Here is a 25,993-nt window from a genome sequence, read left to right as displayed (position 1 = left end):
CGGGGCTCGGGCCCGTGGGGTGCCCGGCTCCCCCCTCCTCGCCCCCCGTCCTCGGGGCTCGGGCCCGTGGGGTGCCCGGCCGCCCCCCGTCCTCGCGGCTCGGGCCCGTGGGGTGCCCGGCTCCCCCCCCCGCCCCCCCCGTCCTCGGGGCTCGGGCCCGTGGGGTGCCCGGCTCCCCCCTCCTCGCCCCCCGTCCTCGGGGCTCGGGCCCGTGGGGTGCCCGGCTCCCCCCTCCTCGCCCCCCGTCCTCGGGGCTCGGGCCCGTGGGGTGCCCGGCCCCCCCCGCCCCCCGTCCTCGCGGCTCGGGCCTGTGGGGTGCCCGGCTCCCCCCCCCGCCCCCCCGTCCTCGGGGCTCGGGCCCGTGGGGTGCCCGGCTCCCCCCCGCCCCCCGTCCTCGGGGCTCGGGCCCGTGGGGTCCCCGGCTCCCCCCGCCCTCGGGGCTCGGGCCCGTGGGGTGCCCGGCCCCCCCCCGCCCCCCGTCCTCGCGGCTCGGGCCCGTGGGGTGCCCGGCCCCCCCCCGCCCCCCGTCCTCGCGGCTCGGGCCCGTGGGGTGCCCGGCTCCCCCCCCGCCCCCCGTCCTCGGGGCCCCGGCCTGTGGGGTGCCCAGCTCCCCCCCCGCCCCCCGTCCTCGGGGCTCGGGCCCGTGGGGTGTCCGGCTCCCCCCCCCGCCCCCCGTCCTCGGGGCCGTGGGGTGCCCGGCTCGCCCCCCGTCCTCGGGGCTCGGGCCCGTGGGGTGCCCAGCTCCCCCCCCGCCCCCCGTCCTCGGGGCTCGGGCCCGTGGGGTGCCCGGCTCCCCCCTCCTCGCCCCCCGTCCTCGGGGCTCGGGCCCGTGGGGTGCCCGGCTCCCCCCCCGCCCCCCGTCCTCGGGGCTCGGGCCCGTGGGGTGCCCGGCTCCCCCCCCGCCCCCCGTCCTCGGGGCCGTGGGGTGCCCGGCTCGCCCCCCGTCCTCGGGGCTCGGGCCCGTGGGGTGCCCAGCTCCTCGTCACCACCCGTCCTTGGGGCTCGGGCCCGTGGGGTGTTCGGCTCCGCCCCCGCCCCCCGTCCTTGGGCTCGGGCCCGTGGGGTGCCCGGCTCCCCTCCGCCCCCCGTCCTCGGGGCCGTGGGGTGCCCGGCTCGCCCCCCGTCCTCGGGGCTCGGGCCCGTGGGGTGCCCAGCTCCTCGTCACCACCCGTCCTCGGGGCTCGGGCCCGTGGGGTCCCCGGCTCCCCCCTCCTCGCCCCCCGTCCTCGGGGCTCGGGCCCGTGGGGTGCCCGGCTCCCCCCCCGCCCCCCGTCCTCGGGGCCGTGGGGTGCCCGGCTCGCCCCCCGTCCTCGGGGCTCGGGCCCGTGGGGTGCCCAGCTCCTCATCACCACCCGTCCTTGGGGCTCGGGCCCCTGGGGTGTCCGGCTCCGCCCCCGTCCTCGGGCCCGTGGGGTGCCCGGCTCCCCCTCACCCCCCAGCAGTGGGGCTCGGGCCCGTGGGGTGCCCAGCTCCTCGTCACCACCCGTCCTTGGGGCTCGGGCCCATGGGGTTCCTGGCTCCCCCTCAACTCCCCGTTGTTGGGGCTTGGGATGCCCAGATCCCGCTCGGACCCATGGGGTGTCCGGCTCCCCTTCAACCCCCCATCATTGGACTTGGGGTGCCTAGCTCCATCTCACCTCCCCCTCATCCTTGGGGCTCTGACCAGTGGGATGCCCCACACACACCCCCACCCGTCCCTGGGGCTCAGGACCCATAGGGTGGCTGGCTCCCCCTTTCTCTCACTAGTGATGAATCAGGGTTAGTTGCAGACCCTTGGCCCTCCCACCCCTCCTTTTCTGGCTCCCCAGTCTCTCCCTGCTTGGCCCAACCCTTGTCTGTCTCAAGAGATCTGGCCAGTTTTATTGTTTCCTTGTTGGGACTAGCTCTGAAAATTGACCCCACCAGCCTGAAAATCCTACTAATGCCTGGAAATGGGCTTTGTGCCATAGACCTTGACCTCAAGATGCTCATAGGTTTGCTGGGGGCCCCACTGACATAGAAAGGGTGCTCTGCCTTTTCTCTGTCCTTGGCAAATACAATCATGCCCTGCTCATATCCGTTTAAAATGCATCTGCAAAGATAATTTTTCCTAGATTGTCACTTTGATCACGTCACCCCTTTGAATCCTTCCATTGGTACCCTCTTCTCTATCATAAGCTACTTGTCTTCAGTTTCAAGGTCCTTCATGGCTTATCCCCATCCTACCCATCATTTCTCATTCACTATCAAGATGTCAACTCCACCTTGCTCATTGACACCACCCTCCATGGTCCACTTGTTAAATTTTAAAACAAGCACCTTTGTGCCTTTGCTAGTGCTGCCCCTCATCTGCAGGGAGGATCTCCCTGCAAACATCCACCAAGCTACCCCATTAACCTCCTAAAACTCACCTTTGCCACGATGCCTGCAAAAAATGGACAGTAGTTAGGCCACTGGTGTTCTGAAACCAGTCAGTCATATTGACCAATATTGTCTCATTGTTTCCTTGTATTCCCCTGTGTGTCTCTATCCATCTGTTGTCTCTTGTCTGATGCTTTGATTGTAAGCTCTTGGGGGCAGGGACTGCCTTTTATTGTGTTTGTACAGCACCAAGTACAACAGGGTTGTGGTTCGTGACTAGGGATCATTGCTGCTATGGTAATACAAATAATAAATAATATGTGCCAACTGCTCATGTACAGATTATAATAATTACAATTTGTTGCAACAATTGGTCATTATCTTTTCTTTAATACAACTTCTTTTCTTCTATACCGCATGTAACGTGTTTTTCAGTTACATTCAACTGTGGAAAATTTGAAGGAAGTAGCAAACCATATCTGAGGTGAGAGATCCAAATCTTTTGATGACCTATAACTCGAATAGTTGGGCTAGATAAACGGGTTTTTGGCCTGCAAATTGCTGGGTTAATTGTGAAGGCCAACCAACTTTCTACAAAGTATGAAGAAAATTAGTCAAAGTTACAAGAGGCATAAAAGTGGATTTACAATGTAACCTGCTTGCCCCCTCAACTATGGAGAGACTGTACGTGTGCCAGGGTTGTTAAAAAATCAACAGGTATTTACATCAGGTCACACAGGGTGTCTGTAGTAAAGCTGGGAATAGAACCCAGATCTCTTCTCAGAAACCTATTTAAAATTTGTAACTACCCCACTTTTCTTTATAAAAATTAATCTGAAAGGAGTTTTATAAACATGAATATCCTCTATTACTTGTAGTATATTTTTCATATTTTTGATTATATTAAATACCATTTGCGATACTTTTAAATTTGGTTTTCCTATTTAAATAATTTTATTTGCATTTTGAAGCAGTTATTATATAGCACATTTAATTCTAATATTTATTAAAATTTTAGTTTAAAAATATTTTGTTTACTATTATCTATTAATGCCACTTTTAAAATATTACACAGAAAATATATTCCAGTGCACATTAGTAAATAAATTATGCTTGTAATTTCTAGTGCATTTTTAATTATAAATTCATCCATGTCTCCCTTTATTTATGATAGTGGTTCTCTGTATTGCAATACAGTATATATTATCAGAGACACTGTTAATTACGGATTCTTGGACATTGTATTTGACAAAATATACCTGGAATCTGATTTTTTTTAAAATATTTTTTAAGTATTATTATCAGCAACTAATGTACGTATTCGCAAAAAGAAAAGGACCTTAGAGACTAACAAATTTATTTGAGCATAAGCTTTCGTGAGCTACAGCTCACTTCATCGGATGCATTCAGTGGAAAATACAGTGGGGAGATTTATATACACAGAGGACATGAAACAATGGGTGTTATCATACACACTGTAAGGAGAAAAGGAGTACTTGTGGCACCTTAGAGACTAACCAATTTATTTGAGCATGAGCTTTCGTGAGCTACAGCTCACTTCATCGGATGCATGCCGTGGAAACTGCAGCAGACTTTATTTATACACAGAGAATATGAAAAAATACCTCCTCCCACCCCACTGTCCTGCTGGTAATAGCTCATCTTAAGTGATCATCAGGTGGGCCATTTCCAGTAAGGAGAGTGATCACTTAAGATGAGCTATTACCAGCAGTGGGGGGGACATGACCTTTTGTAGTGATAATCAAGGTGGGCCATTTCCAGCAGTTGACAAGAACATCTGAGGAACAGTTGTGGGGGGGGGGGGGGGAGACTAAACATGGGGAAATAGTTTTATTTTGTGTAATGACCCATCCACTCCCAGTCTCTATTCAAGCCTAAGTTAATTGTATCCAGTTTGCAAATTAATTCCAATTCAGCAGTCTCTCATTGGAGTCTGTTTTTGAAGTCTTTTTGTTGTAATATTGCGACTTTTATGTCTGTAATGGAGTGACTAGAGAGATTGAAGTGGTCTCCGACTGGTTTCTGAATGTTATAATTCTTGACATCTGATTTGTGTCCATTTATTCTTTTACGTAGAGACTGTCCAGTTTGACCAATGTACGTGGCAGAGGGACATTGCTGGCACATATCACATTGGTAGATGTGCAGGTGAACGAGCCTCTGATCGTGTGGCTGATGTGATTAGGCCCTATGATGGTGTCCCCTGAATAAATATGTACATATTGGCACTCAAAGTGTGAAGTGATCCATAAACAGCAGTGCAATGTCCACATTCTGTATGTAGAATCAGTGAGGCACAATAGGCTGGGTGTTATAGCTTGTTGTGCACTTCAAGTGTGTCAGAATGCATCCCCCTGAAAAGCAAATTATTCACAGCAATGCCCATTTCTTCTAGTTAAAGGCTGGCAGGCAGAACTTATGTAGTTATCACCTGTGGAATAGTTTCTCAAAGAAAGTGATGGAAGCTGTCACTTGGGACATTTAAAACTGGTCTGGACAAAGCCCTGGAGAATAGATTGTAATTCACGGTATAATTATGTGCACTGGAAGCCATACAGAGGTTCTAACTCATACAGCACACAAAAACCCACCTGCTCATTTTGCCTTGTGCACTGATCCACATAGTGGCTCCATGTATATTTTTATTGCCAATTGAAGATATTAGTCCTAATAAGGCTCTCAAATATTCAGGACCAACTTGATCAGCAAATACATCTTCACTCATTATACAGTCAGGCCTGGCCTACACTTAAAAAAGTTTTGTAGGTATAACTATATTGATTAGGAGCGTGAAACCACCCCAACTGACGTAGCTATGCCAGCAAAAGCCCTAGTATTGACACATTAAAATACAGTAGAACCTCAGAGTTACGAACACCAGAGTTACAAACTGGTCTGCCAATGACAGACCTCACCTGGGGCTTGTCTACACTTACATTTTATAGCGCTCCAACTTGCTGGCTCAGGGGTGTGAAAAATCACACCCCTGAGCGCAGCAAGTCTGAGTGCTTTAAAGTGCTAGTGTAGACAGGCTCCCAGCGCTCGGAGCTAATCCCCTCGTGGAGGTGGATTACTAGGAGCTCTCTCCCAGCATTCACGTGGGACCACACTCGCACTTCAAAGCGCTGCTGCGGGAGTGCTCCTGCATCAGCGCTTTGAAGTTTCCAGTGTAGCCACGCCCTTGGAATGGGAAGTATGCAATCAGGCAGCAGCAGAGAAAAAAAATATAGTACAGTACTATGTTGAACGTAAACTACTGAAAAATAAAGGGAAAGTTTTTAAAAAAGATTTGACCAGGTAATGAAACTGTTTCTGTACTTGTTTCATTTACATTAAGATGGTTAAAAGCAGCATTTTTCTTCTGCATGGTAAAATTTCAAAGCTGTATTAAGTCAATTTCAGTTGTAAACTTTTGAAAGAACAACCATAACGTTTTGTTCAGAGTTCAGGAACATTTCAGAGTTATGAACAACCTCCATTCTCAAGGAGTTCATAAATCTGAGGTTCTAGTGTAGTCCTTTTGCTGGTATAGCTTATTTTGGTTGAAGAATTGATACAAACAATTGAAGAATTGATACAAACAATACTAGGAAAATAAATCTTTTGGCTGTATAAGTTGTGTCTTCGCTTGCTCTGCCAGCAAACCCTTTCTAGGGTAGACAAGGGGTCTGACATCTGTACTTCTCTGAAACAACAGAGCCCACAAAGCCCAAAATGAAGCACATGAAGACCAAAGACTGAAGGATGTAAAATGAGTTTGGATTGGGCTGGTCTCCTCTAGAGTCTGACCATGTTCCAGACACATTGCAAAACCATCCTCTTTTACAAATTTTGCCACAATAACCCCAGATTAATGTGTGACAGAAAGTAAGAAAGGAATAACAAAAGTATATCCTGAGTAAATCCTCTTTTATGACAGGGACAACAGAAAATTAATAAAGTGCATGCAGACTCTCAGTGCATATGTAAATTACATGGGAAGTAAGAATCAGTTATGATGACAAGTACGATAGGAAACCCCAGCAAGATTCTTACACCTCCCCCTGAAGCATCTGGTTGTGGTCGCTGTTGGAGGCAAGGTACTGAACCAGATGCCCGGGTCCGATGCAGGATGGCAATTCCTGTGTTCCTAAGAGAGAGAGCGGATTGAAAACCCCACTAAATGAAATCTGTATCCTGTCTCCAAGGTGGATGCAAGATCATTCTAATGACATCCCTTTTCCCGGCTGTGGTTGTTGGGTCTTTCTTACGCCAAAATTGTTCATTCACTTTCTTATTTTTGCAAATTATGACAGCCGGCCCTTTCCATAGCGTCCCGCACGTTTCCTCTAGATGCCGGGTCTCTGTCTCGTCTGCGGGACTCTAGCCCCCCTACGAGAGGAAGGCGCTTCGGCCCTACAGATGCAGGCGACCCCGGAGCAGGACGCCCACGCCCGCCTGCGCGGGCCGGGCAGCGACTCCGGCCCCTGCAAAGCTCGGCACCCGAGCGCCTGGGCCGACTCTCCACGAGGGCCGCGGGGCTGCTCGGGGGTTACTCCCGGCTCTTCCCTAGCGCCCCAAACGGCCCGGGGCGCCCCAGCGCCAGCAGGCGAGGGCCGCGGGCCCGGCGGCCGGCGCGGCGCGGCTCGGCTCGGCGCGGCGCGGCGCGGCTCGGCGGCTACCGGAGCGCGCGCCAGCCGGGCCCGCGGCCCCCCCTCCCGCCGGCGCGTGCCCGTGCGCCCCGACCCCCGTCACTTCCGGCAGGAGGTTGTGTTTCCGGGTTCGCGTGTCCGCGCCGCGAGCGGGTGGCGGCGGGGTCTGAGCGGCCCCGGAAGCGGCCCCGCCGGCGGGGGCAGGAAGAGGGACCCGGCCCCACGGGAGTTGCAGCGCCCGCGCGGCCTGTAAGTGGGGAAGGGTCCCGGGTGCCAGCTGCGCCGCCCCGCTCCCGCCGGCCCCGCTCCCTGGACTCAGGCAGGCTGCCCCGGGGATGGAGCCCCGGTGCCGGGCTGAGCTCGGCTCTGTGCTGGGGCAGGCCGCGTCCCGCAGCCCGAGCCCAGCCCAGCCCGGGGGCTGCGGCTGGCCGCCCGCTGGGCCCTGGGCAGGGCCGGGCCGCGCCCCTTTGCCCACCCCGGCCCCTGGACCCCGCTCCCCTCCCGGCATTGAGGCCAGAACCCAGGAGTCCGGAGCCCTAGTCTCCGTCTGCCCCCACCCCCTGGAACAGCTGGAGCCCCGCTGGAGCCCCAGGAACCCAGAGCCCTCGCTCCCAGCGCCCCTTCCCCGAGCTGGAGGAGCCCGGGAGTCCCCGCTCCCTGTCCTGCCCTGCCCCGTCCCTAACATGGTACTTCGCTGCGGGCGTTTGACACCTCGTTGAAGGCAGAAAAAGGAGTGTGATCAACAGAACTATGTAGTTGGTACAAACCTGCGGTTTGTCCTTCTCTCTCAGCAGAGCTTTGTTGGCAGAGATTATTGTACGTTGCCACGCGTCTGACTTCCTTATCTTCACAGTGTGGTGCAGAATATTTGTAAATCTCTTACTGCCTATCACATTTCATTAAAATTAAACAGTGAAAATGAGTGAACAAAGTATAGCTAATGCTACATGAGCATGGTTTTAGTGCACCTGTTCTGTTGCTAATTCACAAAATTCTGTAATTGACAGCTGGTCTTCACTTGTGTGAGTTAGTGAGATTCTTCTGTATAATCGTTCATTTATTCCTCAGAATAAAAGTCTTGTTAAATTCATGGGCTACAGGAAACCATTATTCTACCTTTATGATATTTCAGAGACTTATGTGAATATATCAGTCCTGTAGATATACAAATTAGTACGGTTTATATAGAGAGCTTTATGTAGGCCGCCCTTTAGAGTAGGTAAAAGGCACTTAAAACACACCAATCTTTTTGCAAGGTCTTCATTGTAATTGCATAATATAATGGACAAGAAGCTATAGTTTGGGTAAACAATGTAGATCAAGTGGGCTTCTAAGAAGTGATTTGAAAGGGGAAAACAGGTGATGATCTGGTGGGGCATGTGGCAAAAGGCCTGGACTCAGGCACATTATAGAAATTGAGATACTGTTGAGAGGCTTTGGTTCAGATACTGAGTTTCTGGTTCCCATAAGCAAGTACAATAGACTTGATGTCCTGGGATAATATGGTAAGTTACATTCCACTGTGTTCTGCTATTACCACCTCATATTAACATTATAACTTTCCTGTTGCATGAGCTTCTTTGGTTTGGATCCCCAGTCTCTAACATGCTACTCTGGTTGTGTAGAGTGCTTGTAGTGTGACCGTTTAAAGTGATTCCACTCTGCCTTATTTGCTGGTTCATTGCCTTGTTTTCTGACACACATGAGAAGGGTTGCCAGTCACCTGCAGTGCTCACATACTGTAGGAATTCCAGGGTGGGAGAGGGAGTGGTATGTTTTGTGATTGAGACAAAGGTAAGGTTTGATATAAGTGTTGTTAAGCCCTGGTTGTCATCTAGACCAGGAATAACATAGTTTACTTGACAACTGTTTGAAAACTAAATGACAAGATGAACCTTTTGGGGCATCCAGACTGTTTTCAGTTTAGCTTACCTTTTACTTAGGTCCTGTCTATACACAGACTGGAACCAAAATAACTAAATTGGTTGTAATTAAAACCTCCCATTATTTTAGTGCAAATCTGTGTGTTGACACTTTTCAAATTGAGAGTGTACTGTTTTGATATAGTCCAAAGTAAGAATCTATACACAGATTTGCTCTGAAGTAACAAAAAGTGTGAATTACAACCAGCTTAGTTATTTCAGTTCTAGTTGGTGTGTAGACAAGTCCCTTCTCATAGCCACACACCATCTGTTGATTACTGTAGGTAATCAACTTGAGTAAGGTTCTCAAACTTTTTTGTACTGGTGACCGCTTTCACATAGCCTCTGAGTGCGACCCCCCCTCATAAATTAAAATATATGTTTAATATATTTAACACCATTATAAATGCTGGATGCAAAGCAGGGTTTGGGATAGAGGCTGACAGCTTGTGATTCCCCCATGTAATAACCTCATGACTCCGAGGGGTCTTGACCCCCAGTTTGAGAGCCTTGCCATAGCTTTTTATTTCAGTTATGTGCCCTGTCTGCTCTAGGTTTCACTTTTAATTGTTTGGTTCTCTTGGAATTTGTTTGTATAGGAGTATGAGTGGCCCTTACAATAAAGATCTCATCACTAAGTTGTTTGTCAGAGGATCTGTTTGTTATTTTCAATAAAACAAGCTTTCCGTTACCAGAAATTCTGGGGTGTAAGAATGAGACAAATGCCCGAGGGCCCTTGATACCTTAAATAACTGAAACAAGTTGATTTTTAAAAAAACAACACTGTGTTCAGTGTAGAAAAGCAAAAAGTCTTCACAGCCTTCCCCCATGTCTGTTGATGCAAAGAACTCCTATTAGCACCTTTTCATAATGACAGTAAGTTTGCTGTGCTACATTTTACTAACACCAGTTCTTTCAGTCTGTCTGGTCTATATAGTCTATATATTAGAGGTGAGGCTAATCCAGCCCTTTGATATTCTACATTTTAATATTTCCCCAGTGTCTCTGATGGCAAGAAAAACGAGGAGTCCTTGTGGCACTTTAGAGACTAGCAAATTTATTTGGGCATAAGCTTTCGTGGGCTAGAACCCACTTCATCAGATGTATGAAGTAAAAGATACAGGAGCAGGTATAAATACATGAAAGGATGTGGGTTGCTTTACCAAATGTTAGGTCAGTCTAACAAGATAAATCAATTAACAGCAGGATACCCTAAGGGAGGGAGTGGTTGGGTCATTACAAAACCTAAACTGAATTTCCTCAATACTAATTTCTCCCTACTGTTACTCACACCTTCTTGTCAACTGTCTGAAAAGGAGTACTTGTGGCACCTTAGAGATTAACCAATTTATTTGAGCATAAGCTTTCGTGAGCTACAGCTCACTTCATTGGATGCATTCAGTGGAAAATACTGAATGCATCCGATGAAGTGAGCTGTAGCTCACGAAAGCTTATGCTCAAATAAATTTGTTAGTCTCTAAGGTGCCACAAGTCCTCCTTTTCTTTTTGCGAATACAGACTAACACGGCTGCTACTCTGTCTGTAATGGGCCACTCTCTTACCACTTCAAAAGTTATTTCTCCTCCTTTGGTATCCTGCTGTTAATTGATTTATCTCGTTAGACTGACTGACCTAACACTCGGTAAATTAACCCACATCCTTTCATGTATTTATACCTCCTCCTGTATCTTTTACTTCATACATCTGATGAAGTGGGTTCTAGCCCACGAAAGCTTATGCTCAAATAAATTTGTTAGTCTCTAAGGTGCCACAAGTCCTCCTTTTCTTTTTGCGAATACAGACTAACACGGCTGCTACTCTCTCTGTAATGGGCCACTCTCTTACCACTTCAAAAGTTATTTCTCCTCCTTTGGTATCCTGCTGTTAATTGATTTATCTCGTTAGACTGACTGACCTAACACTCGGTAAATTAACCCACATCCTTTCATGTATTTATACCTCCTCCTGTATCTTTTACTTCATACATCTGATGAAGTGGGTTCTAGCCCACGAAAGCTTATGCGCAAATAAATTTGTTAGTCTCTAAGGTGCCACAAGGACTCCTTTTTTTTTTTTTTTTTTTTGCTGATACAGACTAACATGGCTACCACTGAAATCCGCTGGCAAGCTTTCTCAAAACAAGACATATACTGAAAAAGCCTCCATATTTGCTAATATTTGTCTTTACTGGTGCTGGTCTGTAGTATGTTTTTGTTCACATCTTGGGCTTGGTGTAGTGTTGTCCATTAGCCCAATTTTAATCATATGAAGCACGTCCGTAACCTGTTTCCATGATGTGTTTTGAGAGGAAGTCCTGTCAAAAGTTAGTTCACAATTTTTTTAAAAACCGGGACATGCTTTGTGCACTGACCGTTCAGAAGCTTTGGGCTAATAACTCAGAAATTAAGGAAGTAGGGAAAAAAGTAGGGAAAAAAGAGACCTCTAGGGAGCTTTGAAAATTAAAAGGAGAAAGAAGAGATAGCTAAAGTTAAACAATTATGAATCTGTGCTTACATTTGATATAGAGCCCAAAGGGCAATTCTCTAAATAGTAATTTTCTTTGTGACTATGCAAACAACTCATAAAGGGGTGCACGGACCCCCACCCCCGTTGTGATGAGAGAGAAATGTGATTATGGTCTGTCTTGTCCAAAGTTTATTCAGTTTAATTTTGTTTAATATAAATGGGTACAAATTTTGATTTCTAAAATACTTTCTTTGGAATGAACTGCTGTTTTATAAGTAAATACTGTGGAATATAAAAATGAAGAAAATAAATCCTGAGGGCTGTTCAGGATCTAATTTTGGATGCTAGCAGTTCTAGCTTTGGAAGTAGAAATGATACAAGAAAACAGGATTAGGACCAGAGAGAGAAATTGGCAGGTAACCCTTTTTTTTTTTTTTTTTTTATATAAAGGGTGGGGGAGAAAATCAGCATTTGGAACAAAGTGTGGTGATAGAAAAATGTTGAGATTAAATTCTGGTAATATGCCTTGCCTACGTACTGTGGATTTTCTTCTCTTTACCTTTAAATGTATGCAGTGCAGTTAGTTTTATTCATAGCTAGATTTACAGTATTTGGAACAGGAATCTACATTTATGAATATGCTTTTACTGTTGATGTAGACAAAATGAACTATACATCTAAAACACATTTTAAAGGTAATGTCCCTCTCATTTCTCTAGGATCACATTTTTTAGTATTGAAATGTGATACTATGGTGACAGAGACCTAGCCATAAAACTATGACTGATAGGGAGCAGTTATTTTGTGGTTGAAAGCCAGTTAAATATTCCAAATGGAATTTACTTCAGATATAAGGTATCTCAACCAAAGAAAAATTGGTAAACAGTCCTTAATGTAATCCTGCCAATATTCTGGCAATTAAGTTTGTCTCCTTAGTTTTGTTAGAAAGGACCATAGGCAGATGAAAGATACAAGCCACAATCCTACAGTCAGATCTTTTGGGGGGGGGGGGGGCCCTAGGCAAGCAAACCCAGTTTTAGGTCATTGTCAAGGACTAATGAGGTTTGTTCAGGAAAAGTGCAAGCCATAGTCTACAAATTGAGTCCCTTGACAATTCTTCAAAGAACTTTGACGGAGATCTAAACTTTTTTTAGATCTAATTTTATTTTTTTCAGTGGTGTACAGGCAAAGAGAAAAATATACTTCTCTGGATTCTCCTTTTCAGGCAAGTGTATGGTTAAAGACTGAAGTGTGTACTATGTAAATGTGTACAAGTGATGGTGTTTGTCTGGGGTGAAAGTAAGTTAAAGGACTTACCGTATGCCAGAGTCCTGAGCAGGGGGCGTGGCCTCAGCTGGAAGAGCCAGGGCCTTAAATCCCCAGGCTCTTTAAATCTTGATTTAAGGGGCCTGGGGCTCCAGCTGCGGTAGTGGCGGTGTACCGGCTTACTTTCACCTCTGGTGTTTGTAACACAAATACCTTCCCACCTCACTTCACCCGAACCCAAACATCTACACTACAATTAAACATCCCCTTAGCATGAGCCCTGCAAGCCTGAGTCAGCTGGCACAACCCAGCTATGGGTTTTTAATGGCTTGTAATCATACCTAGAGAGTTGAAGACCAGAAAGGACTAGCAGCTCATCTAGTCCAGTAGTTCTCAGACTATGGGTTGGGACCCCAAAGTGGGTCACGGCTCTATTTTAATGGGGTCACCAGGGCTGGCATTAGACTTGGTAGGGCCCGGGGCTGAAGCCAAACCCTGAAGGCTTCAGCCCTCGGTGGCGGTGCTCAGGTTACAGACCGCTCACCTGGGGCTGAAGCCCTTTGGTTTTGGCCCGCCTGCCTGGGGTGGTGGGGTTTAGGCAGGCTCAGACTCCCCCTCCCCCACCTTGATGTTGAGTAGTATTTTTTGTTGTCAGAAGGGGGTCACGGTGCAATTAAGTTTGAGAACCCCATATCTAGTCTGACCTACTGCACAACAGAGGCCGCTAATCCCCACCCAGTTACTCCAAAATTAAGCCCAATAGCAAGGATTAGACTAAAATAGCAGTCTTCAGGAGACTAAACCATTATGTGCCTCAAGCAGAGAACAGGAAGGAGTGTGGTTTACCAACACCCAAGGCCTCAACAATGGAAGGTGGTGGAGGTGACTGCAGATATAACACAGGTTCTATGCTTATCAGTTCTGTGTTTGAGTTTGTTGTTCTCACAGTATGGTTGTTATTGGGGGCCCTGGGCTTGTCTTTCAGCACAGATCAGCATTTTAAATAAATTTGTTAGTCTCTAGGGTGCCACAAGTACTCCTTTTCTTTTTTCATTTTAAGTGTGAAAGTTGTTAGAATAAATATGCATGTAAAATCTGAAATTCTACTAACAATTTGGAAATTAAAGAAAAAATACAAAATATTCACTAGCAGTTTAAGACTGTTACATGGGAAGAAAGTAAAGAACTAGCAACATGTATATAAAATATTTTAATTTACAAAAAAATCATGATTTAAATAAAAACATTTATTTATGTTTTTAAATCATGATTGTTAACTTTCATGGCTTAGCCTTGTGTTATAGTTGGAGAGTAGGAATCAGGACTCCTAGCTCCTTTTATCTTTTTTGCCTCTGACTTACTGTTAGGCTAGTCACATCATCTTTTTGTACCTCAGTTTCCCATTTGCAAACAGATATAGTAATACATTAATGTAAGGAACACTGAGGCTTAGTTAATGTCTGCAAAGCATTTTGCATATCTGTCGAGAGGATCTCCAAATATTGTTAAAGGACAGTGTCAACTTGAAAAATAACAGCTCCATCTAAAGTTGTGCCTACTTTCGTTATAAGTAACTCATCAGATTACTGTAACTGAAGAATGATAAAGAAAAATAATCAGTTTACAGAAAGTGCTATTCAGTGGGCAAAGTATAGTCAGTTTCACTGTCTTGTTGATGCTGAATACCCATCCTTCCTCAAGTTCTGCAAAAGGGTTTTGATCATTAATAGAAGTAGCAATTTTTTTAAAAGGGATTTAAAAAACAAAATTGGAACATGCTATTTACAAAGTGCTGTAACTTTTAAAAAAAAAACCCTGTGTCTTTAAATGCCGAAATGAACTAATGTGCTCTAGGTTTTTGCTGCTCTTGTCAACCCTAATGAGCATGTACTTCAAGACTATGGTAGCTTCATCGTATGTGGCCAGCACAGTATGATTAGATAACTTTGTGAATGTGGAGTATGTGCTCTGTTACACTTCTGTAGTAGCCAATATAAAAAATTCAGTATAATCATAGATGTTAAAAATTAAGCAAAGTGTTTGAACATATTTAGATTAGGCAAAAATCAGACAAGATGCCGCTTTTGTAAACTGCTTCTGTCCAAACCATTCAGTACAATATCAGAATGAAAAATGACAACACTTTGTCATCTGTTCAAATTGATATTGCACTCTTCGCAGTGACAGCTGAAAAGGCCCACAGGTGCCATATAAAGAGGTGACCATGTTGTCATATTTCATTTAGGCATCCCTCTGCAAAGCCATAATTACCTAATTAGGTTGTTAATTAGGAGATTAGCATTTCACTATATTGATAGAATGCTCTTTGCAGGCATGAGTCTAGATACAGATTTGTCTGCTCTAATTTATATTCTCTGCATTTTTTAATACATATTTATTTGCTTAAATCTTGATGTGGGATAACTCAGAGGAACGGTTTGTTTACAGTCAAATGAAGCTTTGACAAGACCAAGAAACAAATAGTGGGGGCAGGTTATGTGCATGGGAGCTCCAATTTTCTCTCTCTCCAAACCCCCTCTACCTCCATGACACAGTAAATAAAATATTTAAGATATTTCAGTTGGTATAATTTGCATCCTGATTAGTGTGACATCAAAAGTAGAAGAATTCCAAACAGAATTCTGTAAATACAGAAATAAAATATTTTATATAAAACAGATTTACGTGTTCCTAAGCTAGCGAGGATTTCTAAAGATATTTTTAATAAATGTTGCACTTGCATCATATTTTTTAAAAATCCAGTTTTTCTCATGACCAGTTACCTTTTAAAAACCACTTTAAATGGTGCCTTTCATTATTTTTTTTTAAATATAGGAACCAAAGGATATTAGTGACAGCTTTTCTAACTAAGTATTCAGTCTTAAATATAGCTGAGTGTTTGAAACATTAACTTAAGTTTTCATATGTGGTTCTCCTCTCTCCATTATCTAGCACGTACAGGATTCTGTCTAGTACTCAAGTACTATATGTATGCTGTATAGTTTTCAAGTCTTTTGAATATTCACAGTGAGCTGGAATATTTGAATTTGATACTTTTACCAGAGGTTGAAGACTAGAAAGAGGAAAGGTTGTTCCTGTACTGGTGAGAAAGTAAGTATCCAGAGCTGATTTTTCATAAGTGGAGGCAGAAGTCACTGTGAAATTATTTTGCATTACCTGAACCAATAAACTATTGAAGTGCATTCTCACCTTCCTACTTCAGCCAATGTGCTGTTGGGGAAATGAATTCTGCTTTACTAATCTTTGTCTTTTTGTGTTGGCCTTTAAAATCACTTTAAAAAGCTGCCATCAAATGGAGATGTTAAAGTCTAGGGATCAAGGAACCACTCAAGCCTACGATCATGTAATATTGTGTTGTTCTTTCCAGCCTTCTACATTCTGAGATTGAAGGAATTTTTTTATATTCATGGCATACTTTCATACTTTGTAGAAGTTCTGTGATGTTTCAAATTTGATTTTTTTTTTCAAATCTAATAAGATCTAATTCTTTATTAATTGATTATGGAACACAGTGGACTTAAAAATTACCCTTCTGTCTGAAGATTGCCTACTATTACTGAAACATAAAACAAATAGAGCAAAGAAAACTTTTTTTTTCTCTATTCAATTTTACTTTTACAACAAAAGAGAAACATTTTTAAAAAAAGGAAAATCACAGAAATTGGCGGAAGGACTGTGGCTGGGGTCGAATCTGAAACTACTTTTAACTTAACTTGAAACATGGACAATTACAACATATTTTATTAAAACCATGAGACATTTATTTGATAAGTGGCACTTTAAAGGGGTGGCTGTGTCTTCACAAATATTCTGGTTTTGTAGGGACAATTTAGGAAATTTAACTGCAGCATAACCACATTTATTAAACTGTTAAACTAAAATGGAGGTATCCCATCGACTCAGAATTCAGAATAGTTCCTGATCCGCAACTGTATACTTATTTGTCCGTCCTACTGAGCTGTGTACTCTGTCTAAGGCTTTTGTCTGAATAAAGATGGTTTGGTTATTTTTTTAACCATAACATACGACAATTTCTAATAATGATCTTTAGTTATTCAGGGCATGGGGACTGCATGATCACTGTATAGTTATTTCAATAGGCCAACTGTGAATTTGCAAATCTATTCTGGCTACTATGAAATTGTCGTCTGAGCTGCTGCCCTCAGAACTCACCAAAAGCATGTTCACAACAAACCTGTCTACCCTGACGTCAGACCATTGCCCTAATGCTTTGTCTAATCCCAGATAAATTCAATTTAATTTTAAAAGTAATTTATATTATGTAGGTCACTGGAGAGTAAGTCTCCCTGTGGGAGCAGGGGAGATATTGCAAAAAACAAGGGTTAGGTGGGGAGGGTGGCCATAATGTCAGCCAGACTATTTGTGCAGTCATATGGATGGGGAGTTCTCATGGCATTCACCATTCAGAACAGAAGGGTTCATAGCCAAACAGAGCTCAGAGGTGATGGAAGGGAAAGAAAAACTCATTTTACCATAATTTAGTGTTGCCAACTGCCATGATATTCAATATTTTTTCTCAAAGCCTCCAGCTGCTAATCATGTGTTTATACCGGAATTTCAGTTTGTGTTTGGGGAAAAAAAGGTTTCTAGCCCTTACCTTTGCAGAGAAAAGCTCGAAATACCCCCTAACTGCATTCACAGGGGAGAGGATTCTGACCAGATGGCTGGGAATGTAACGTGGGGTCAGTGGCGGGAGAATAGCCCAGAGCGCATGTGTGGTAAGATGGTGGCTGCCACATGACCCCATCCCCTTCCCCAATCTTCTGTTTCTCCTTTGGCTGGAACAGGAGGATGAGTCCAGGATGCCCCCCAACATCCTACCCCCACCAGTTTAAATTTACCCAGGCTTTTGAAAAGCCCCTTGTTCTGGTTAGATGCCCCACCCTCCATCCTTTTAGTTGTAGCATAGGACCTGTGGTTTTTCATGATGCTGTGGCTCTGACTGATGTCTGTTTTGGGATCAGAAAGGATTTTTTCCCATTGGGCCAAATTGGCAAAAGGTTTGTGGTTTTGTTTTTTGTTTTGCTTTGTTTGCCTTCCTCACAGCATCATAGAGCTTCAGTTGGGTTGAATGCAATAGGATTTAAAAGTTTTGAGTAAGGAAGGTCAAATTGTTAACTCCTTGCAACTTGTGGGCAGTATCCAATGCAGGTAAAGGCTCCTAGGGCCAGCTTCCAGTGGTAAATGAGACCTGGGCTTTTGGCTGATGGAACTTGCGGTTCTGTGAGTGGGGAGACCTCAAGTCTTTGTGGACTGAGATGCCCACCACCTTGGTGGCCTCTACGACACCTTGCTCCTGCAGTAGGGAGAAAAGAGAGAGGTTTCACCGTTGAACTGTGTCGCAGGGTAGGCTGTGGAGGGTCTACCCTGAGTTATGGTGTGAATGGAGTCATAGAATCATAGAATATCAAGGTTGGAAGGGACCTCACTAGGTCATCTAGTCCAACCCCCTGCTCAAAGCAGGACCAATCCCCAGTTTTTGGCCCAGATCCCTAAATGGCCCCCTCAAGGATTGAACTCACAACCCTGGGTTTAGCAGGCCAGTGCTCAAACCACTGAGCTATCCCTCCCCTCCAATAACCTGCACTGCAACCGGTTTCTGGTACTGTCAAAACGGCAGGTGGGCATATTGCACAACTACCAAGTGTAAAATTAATAAAGTTGTGTCTTAAATCCATCCCATATGTCTTTTATTCGTTCACCCGCATATCTTGGTCAAACTTGAATCTTAAAGGCTCAATATCAGAATACAAATAAAAAGAATTCAAATTTTATATTTATTTATATATATAGAGAGAGAGATAGATATTTTAAAAATCAGGTACATTTGAAGCCAATCTCATGCTTTAGGGGTATCTGACTTATGATATTTGAAGATGAGGTTGACAGTACTTATAGATTGAGAGTGCTTTTTTTGGTCTCAGCAATATCTATACCCTGGACTCAAGAAACTCCTTGAGATTTGAGCTTGCGTCTCTGTGCAACTCAGCTTTGGAGTCTGAGGTCTGTTTGACCCATAATGCATTTAGTATCTCATAAACAGTTATCTAAATAAATATATAATTCTGTTACAAATAGTCTCTACTTAGAAACTGACATTTCGCTAACATTTTTAGAATAAAAGAGAGAGAAATTTGAAATCTGGATATATTTTTGTAATTAGCTATTCTCTTGCCCAGGGATATTACACTAGCTTATCTTGGGACCAGATAAAACTGCATTAGTTGAGGATCTGTCAGTGTTTTCATTATAAACTACTGTGAATGGGTATTTGTAGTTATGTATCTTTAAATTTCTCGGAGCTTTAACAAGACTTGCAAACTTTCCATCGTTTTGCTGTTTTAAAAAAGAATTGTGTAATTAAGTAGGTGGTGTTAAATTCAGATAATAGTCCTGATCGAGCAGAGGAGCTTTAGGTTAGGGGGGGAATCAGGCAAGTGCACACCCGTTGTGCTTATCAGAATATTTTATGATCGATATAAATCTGTTTATCATGTGTAAACTTCAAATCACACCAGTTTGGATCATGTATTGTAAGTTGCTACAGCAGTGGCAAAATCTTAAATTTAATTTTTTTTCCCCACCAAAAGAGAGATCTTTCACAGAACAGTTTTTGGTTTGTGGTGAACTGCAGCATAAATGGTAAACATTTTTCAGGATTTTCTTATTTGTTTTTCCTCTTCTGCTTTCCAACCTCTCAAGCTTTATATCAATATTGCACTGTCCTTTTATTTTTTGATATATCCTTGATGTAGTATTATAGTATAGACTAGCTCTCTGTTGATATTCTGCCTTCCTTAAAATGGGAACAGCAAGTGCTTTGATGGAGAGATTGAAAAGTTATCTAGTTTTGCTGTAGCCTCTAGAGGTGTCTGCAGTATTCCATAACTGTTTTCCATTGACATCTGGAAATCAATAGCCCTACACTTTCTCCCTAACAGTATGTTAGGTGCAATATTTTATGGTTGTGGAGATAGTGATATGTTACAATGCTATGCTAAATTGGCTCATTAGTACTTTCTATATTGGTATTAAGTCCTACCTTAGTGCAAATACAAAATCTGGCTCCTTAGTATTTAGTTTTAGGGTAAGCTAACTGTTTATGATGGTAGAAGAAATATTTTCTAATAAGAATCATTACCTACTTTTTGTTTGACAGTGTCCTGTAAAAAGGAATGCTTTTGATTTCAACTGTACTTTTCTTAGGATAATTAGTGTTGTTTATATCTTGAGCACAAATGATGTGTATAAACATAAATCGTTATTTAGCAACTAGCGTTCTCATTAGTTCTCTGTGTGCTTCACTCTGCAAAGATCTTTTGACATTAATGGTACACGTATCCCATTGGTTTCTGTGGAACTTTGTATTACAGAAGTATTATTTTTCCAAGTTGCATAATATTTCAGAGTAATTTAGTGCTCTTGCATTCTTAGAAGTAAAAGCAGGTGCTTACAGGCAATGCAAGCAGTGATCTCTATAGTTGAAAGAAAAGAAGGTCTTGTGGCACCTTAGAGACTAACAAATTTATTTGAGCATAAGCTCTCGTGAGCTACAGCTCACTTCATCAGATGCATTCATATTTCCATTATAAAAGGTCATTTTTAGTTGCTTACTGCTTTCTCAGAGTTTTACCACTTTGGCTGAAATTTGTTATTTCAGAAGTCCAAGAGCAAATTTTTCTGAATGTCACACTTTTGGCCCATTTTCGAGCATGGAAAATGCAAAAATTAAGTTTTTCACTAAGAAAATTATTTTGGTTTCCTCTGAAGGTCTAAACTTCAGGAGGCAGCAGTGCAACATTGGAATGTTGTATGGTTATATTCCTGACGATGTAGATGGCCACTGAAAACTAGATTTGATCTGGCTGAGTTATAAGGATTTAAAAGTTGCATGCACTGGATTATGTTAAACTCTTATTAGCTTTATCTCCCAAACTTCAATTGATAATGCACATAACGTGCCTATGTAAAATGAGTGGAATACGTCTCAGGATTTCATTGTATGTGCACATGGGTGTGTGACAATGGAATAGAATTTCAGGTTTCAAAGACAGGATTGTGGAATATGATGTGAAGGTGTGCATGAATGGAGGTAGGACTTTCAAGGGGTACCATGTGGGAAGAGGTATGACCTCTTCAGAGCCCTGCCTTATTTCACCTCCAAGGAGCTCCTGGGTTCTCTTGTCTGATATAGGTGAGGACGGAATGAGGTGTGAACTCCTACCTCATCAGTTGCACATACTGTGCAGTGAAGGGTATCTTTATTGCTGTCCAGTAAATATAGTAGCATTTCTGGAGTAATTTCATTGTTTTAAAAAAACACCCCAGAAATTCAATACAAAATATTATATTAAAAGAACATTATGTTGCCAAGAGCACCCAGAAGCCAGGAAGTGACACATTAAAGTTTGTAGCTCAAATTTAGATATATCCCTTTGTATATATGTATCCCTGTGTATGCACTAAGATACTGTCTTTTAATTATATGCTTGCATACCATTTTTCCCCAGGAACACTGCCTTATTTTGTGCACACTTTAGACAACTGAATGAGATGGGGTTGTGTGGTGAATTGGTCTGGGATCCAGAGCATTCTGCCTTACTCCTTCTATACTCTGTTATAAATGAGGCTGATGTACAGAGCAACCGTATTTCATTCACTGCCAGTGGTCTACTGGAAGAAGCATTGTTATGATAAAATCAGTGTACTGAGACCCAAGGATCAGACAGGAATCAGTTATATTCTTGACTTTGCATAGACTTCCTGTGCAACCTTGAATAAGTCACTCAGCCTCTTTGTAGCTCAGTTCTGCATCTGTAAAATGATGAAGATACTACTTAACTTCACAGGAATGTGTGAGGATAAATTCATGAAGATGTGTGAGGTGCTTGAATACTACAATGATCAGATCCATAGAGAAGCCTGGAGAGAAAGAGAGACCTTGTTCAGTGCATAGCTTGGATGGTGTGCACAAAGTGAGACATTGGGTCATGCACTGAACAATAAAGTTAAAGAAAAGAAACTGCCTCATCGCTGAGAAGCATGTATTTTGTACACTGAACAAAGATAAAGATTTTGTGGATAAGTAGTTTGTGATCATGTAATTATATCATACCCAACGGGGCAAAGTTACAGTTTTGTAGGCTTCTTACTACAACTGTTACATTTTTAATGTTTTGTATGGAATATACATAAAAGTTGTGTCTAAATTATATTACCATTAAATAAAACCGTATCAGTGAAGTTCAAAATGCTAAAATAATATGAAGGTTTTGATTTAAAAACACAAAATTTGTGTTTTGCTGAAGTGGTGATGGTGTCCTGATATTTTCTTATGTCTCGCTACTACACGTTGAATTGCAATAGTCAGCCATGGGTCTGAGGAGCACATGAGCTCTGATACATTGACTCAGCCAAGCAGATTAATGTCAGTCTATCCTGCAAATCCATACTCTTGTGAGTAGTCTCATTGAAATCTGTGGGAATATTAGTATTTAAGGTTTCTCATGTAACGGTTTATAAAGTTGAGAAGTTTGCCTGAATTTCTTTGCCTTTGTGCCTCATGTCGGAATCATGACATTGCATTATATTTTGCCTCTGTCAAAAGTGGGAACTGATTATAATATAGATGGCAAGTGCTAAAATACTGTGGGGGGGATCAGGACTTGATGAATAATCTTCACATTGTCTGAATGAGAAGTTTGGTGGAATTTTTAAGACTTTCCAGTTAATATACATTTTAGCATGGAAGGGGTTTTAACGTACCTTTGCTAAAATTAGAAATAAAAGGAGTTCTTTTGGTTAAACTCTAGAGTTGAACACATAATTTCTTGTGATTTTTCCCATAATTATGAATAGACAAGGTGATTGCATGTGTAAGACTGTAAGGAAGCCTGAGCAATTTAGCATGCTGACTGTTAATAGCTCAAAGTCGGGGTACAGTGTAGAAAGGTAAAAATACCGCATCTGCTGTTACATGTTGTTAACTCCCTCAGCAGACATTAAATCATTTCAAGTACAATAATAGTGTAGGAGGTAAATTAACTAACCATTAACAATCTTATAAATACACAATTAACATGCCAACATTTATATGACACATTGATGGGGCAGCAGTAATTTTTGATTGGGAGTTTGCAGACCTTTGAGAAGCTTAAGGCTGCTGCTTGTTTAAACAAATTCTTACCATTTGCAGGTGAGCAGTGCCTTTTCCAGTACTAAGTGAGGTGTAAATAATTATATTTAAAGAACATTCTCAGTACACAACCTGGGAGACATTTCCTTTTTAAATATCCATCTACTGTACTTAGTTGTCTGTACTCCTGAGGTCAAAGCCAGCAGGTTATTACTTAAAGGCCCTCAGCTGGCAAATTACAGCAAAGGGACACATGCCTTATGGTCTCTCATTTTTAGCAGACAGAAATATTTACAGACAGACAATTTATTTTTCTAATTAAAGTAATTTGTCTAGACATGCATAATTGTAATTTAATAAAAGTTGCTAGAAAACAGCTGGACATTGTTAATGTAACTTATTAAAACTTGTGGTAGAAGTTGAATTATTCTTTAAGAGGTATATTTTTAACAAATGGAATGCTGGATTTCTTCTCTCCCATTCTTTTGCTGAAGTCCTGCATGGTGCTGGGACTATTATTTAATATTATGCAATGGTATAAATCTGTATGGCACTTTACCAAAAAAAAAAAAAAAAAAGACATCTCTCCATCAAAGAGCATAGACAAGAAATGACAACAGACGAGGTGGAGAACGGAAGAGAGAGAGAACAGTTAAAACAGTAAGAATCTGTAAAGATTATGTAATTTGTGTTGTTAGATTCTGACTTTTGAGGGTTTTTTATGGGGGAGGTATTGGTGATCAAATCCCATAGTATGATGCTTGCAGAGCCGCCTTTGGACACCTCCATAATTTTGACTTTCTTTCCGCCATTAGTAACTGTATGTGGCAGTCACTGTTGAAGTTAAGTACTACTTCTTTCCATTTAATACAAATATTCATGAAATCCTGATGCCAGACCTGTTGGTGCCTAGTGAGGGATCTCCAGGCTGCTAGTTTCTGAGGAATAAAGTATATTTTGTGTGAAATGTGGTGTGACTTTGCCGTTCCCATTTATGTGAGCTTGCTGATGCTTCCCTGCATTCTGGGCTGTGACAGACTGTAAGGCAAGGCTCAAATTGCAATCTTTTACTCTAGTTCTGTGGGAATGTACTTACTGGGGTTTGACATCCTTTTTTTCCTTAGTTCTTTCTGGGAAATTCCTTTCTCTTTCTTGAAGAAGCTCTTGCAGAATGCAGTGATAATGAGAAGTTGTCATGTACCCGCAATATGATTATTTAATCCCTGGAGTTCTATAGTTGTTTTGAATCTTTTTTTTTTCCTGGAAGTGGGAATGTTTCAGCCATGCATTTGTATGAAAGGCAGTGCTGTCTAACAGATATAAACCACAAAGATTGAAAGTTCAAGGTCCTGGGTTCTGTTTCTTGCTCTGCTATTGCGATAGCTATAGGCAAGAAACTATGCCTCCATTTTTGCTACATGTAAAATGGAGATAACGTTTACCTCGCAGAGTTTGGTAAATATTTGTTTGTTGTTAAGCAGTGCTATGAAAGTGCAAATTGCTGTTGGTAAAATACTAAAGAGCTTGTGGTATATGACCATAGTATTCTTCGGGTGTTACACTAATGGTCCTCTAACTAACTCCATTGAGCAGCAGTGCAAGTTAAATGTTCTGTCCTGAAATGCAAACCTTTTCTTCTCTTTTTTTAAAACATTTCTCCTTGAAATGGAAAAAACTGGAGTTCAGCTGGTAGGATGCACATTTGGGGTTAAAGAAAGTTCCCACTTGAAACCTATGCCTTAATTTTTAGGTCTAATTATTAGTTTCCTGCTGAAGAAGTCTTTGCTGAATGAAGAAATGGTGTTCAGTGTATCATTGCTTTAGCATGCATTTTATGACTGCTGCACCAACTTTTCAACAATAAGTCATGTAGGTGGTAGCAGTCAGTGTGAAGAGCTGAACTCAGAAGATTGGAGGGAGCTGAGAGCACACAGAGAAGGGGTGAGAGGGAGGGAGTGCAATCATCCAGCTGGCCGATAAATCTGAGAGATCATCTCAGGAGGTGTCTGCTTTAAGGGGTGCTAAAATCAAGCATTGAAGAGGCAGTATGCAGAGGAGGCTAGGAGGAAGACAGCATCAGAGGAAGCAGAATGGAAATACAGGATTGTTGTAGGGGGTGGGTGAAAGACAAATAAAGACATAGTGGCTGATATCAATTACGTGAGAGTGGGGGGCTGAAAGCATTAAAGGAAGAGAAGGGAGAAGAGGGGAGATGTTGAATGTATAAAGGAAACTTCCTCCTGAGTGTGATAGGTAGGTGTATTGTACCTTATAGCAATCATTTGTTTTGTGTTAATTACTAGTTTGGGGGTGTACATTTTATTTAATTTTCTTAGGTTATCTATTTGAATTCAAACTGTCCCCCAGGATAAATGGTTGCCACTTTTATAGATACTCACTGTGTAAATGGTTGTACCATGTCAGAATGAAATTAAAGTAATTCAGTGCATAGAACTTAGTTAACTAATACTTAATTCCAATTTTGGATGTGACAAAAACATCACAGAGTAAACATTAATCACTCTGTTTTTCTTAAAGTGCTGTATATTTTATGTTTCCAGGTAAGTTTGTCCATGGAGCAGTATGGAGAGAAGAAGATAGCATAGTAAGGTGGTGGAGTTGTGGACAGGATGGCCTTCCTGGACAACCCAGCAATTATATTGGCTCATATTCGGCAGTCACATGTGACCAGTGATGACACAGGGATGTGTGAAATGGTCCTGATAGATCATGATGTTGACCTAGAGAAATTCCATCCTTCTTCAGTGACTGGAGACACTGGTTCGGAAACGCAGGGAAGCAATGGAGAGACTCAGGGTTATGTATATTCCCAATCAGTTGATATTACCTCAAGCTGGGACTTCGGTATTAGACGACGATCAAATACAGGTAAATGCTATTTGCAAAAAAACCTACCCCCAAACAAAACACAGAACCAGCAACAACAACATACCAGTTAGAACCTCACGCAAAAGGCTAATTTGACTTGCTTGGACCAGTTATCAGAACCCAAGTAGCTACTTATATGTCAAACCTTTCTTTTGTAACATTTAGCTAGGCAAATAGGTCCGTTTCAGGAAAAGAAATACATAATGGGCCAGTTTCTTTAGTGCGTTGTTAACTGATTTTTAGTTGATTTTTCTACTCCAATGTACCAAATCACAGTGTGT

At 42.9% G+C, this 25,993-nt stretch overlaps 1 protein-coding gene across 2 annotated transcripts in view; it reads left to right on the top strand.

Annotated features, from left to right (window-relative positions):
* The first annotated feature begins 7,109 nt into the window (after positions 1-7,109).
* MAPKAP1 (MAPK associated protein 1) overlaps positions 7,110-25,993 on the top strand; it is a 161,844-nt gene continuing 142,960 nt past the window's right edge. For both annotated transcript variants that reach the window (XR_014714317.1, XM_084649959.1), the window contains exons 1-2: positions 7,110-7,241; positions 25,385-25,712. Coding sequence is in view for 1 of the 2 variants with exons in the window: in XM_084649959.1 (XP_084506085.1) it covers positions 25,454-25,712 (259 nt within the window). In the remaining variant the exon portion in view is untranslated. The remainder of the gene's footprint in view (positions 7,242-25,384; positions 25,713-25,993) is intronic.

This window comes from Lepidochelys olivacea (assembly GCF_965140295.1).
Source record: "Lepidochelys olivacea isolate rLepOli2 genome assembly, chromosome: 16".
NCBI lineage: Eukaryota > Metazoa > Chordata > Testudines > Cheloniidae > Lepidochelys > Lepidochelys olivacea.
The sequence above is the reverse complement of the archived record's forward strand: the minus strand, read 5'-3'. Positions and strand labels throughout refer to the sequence as shown.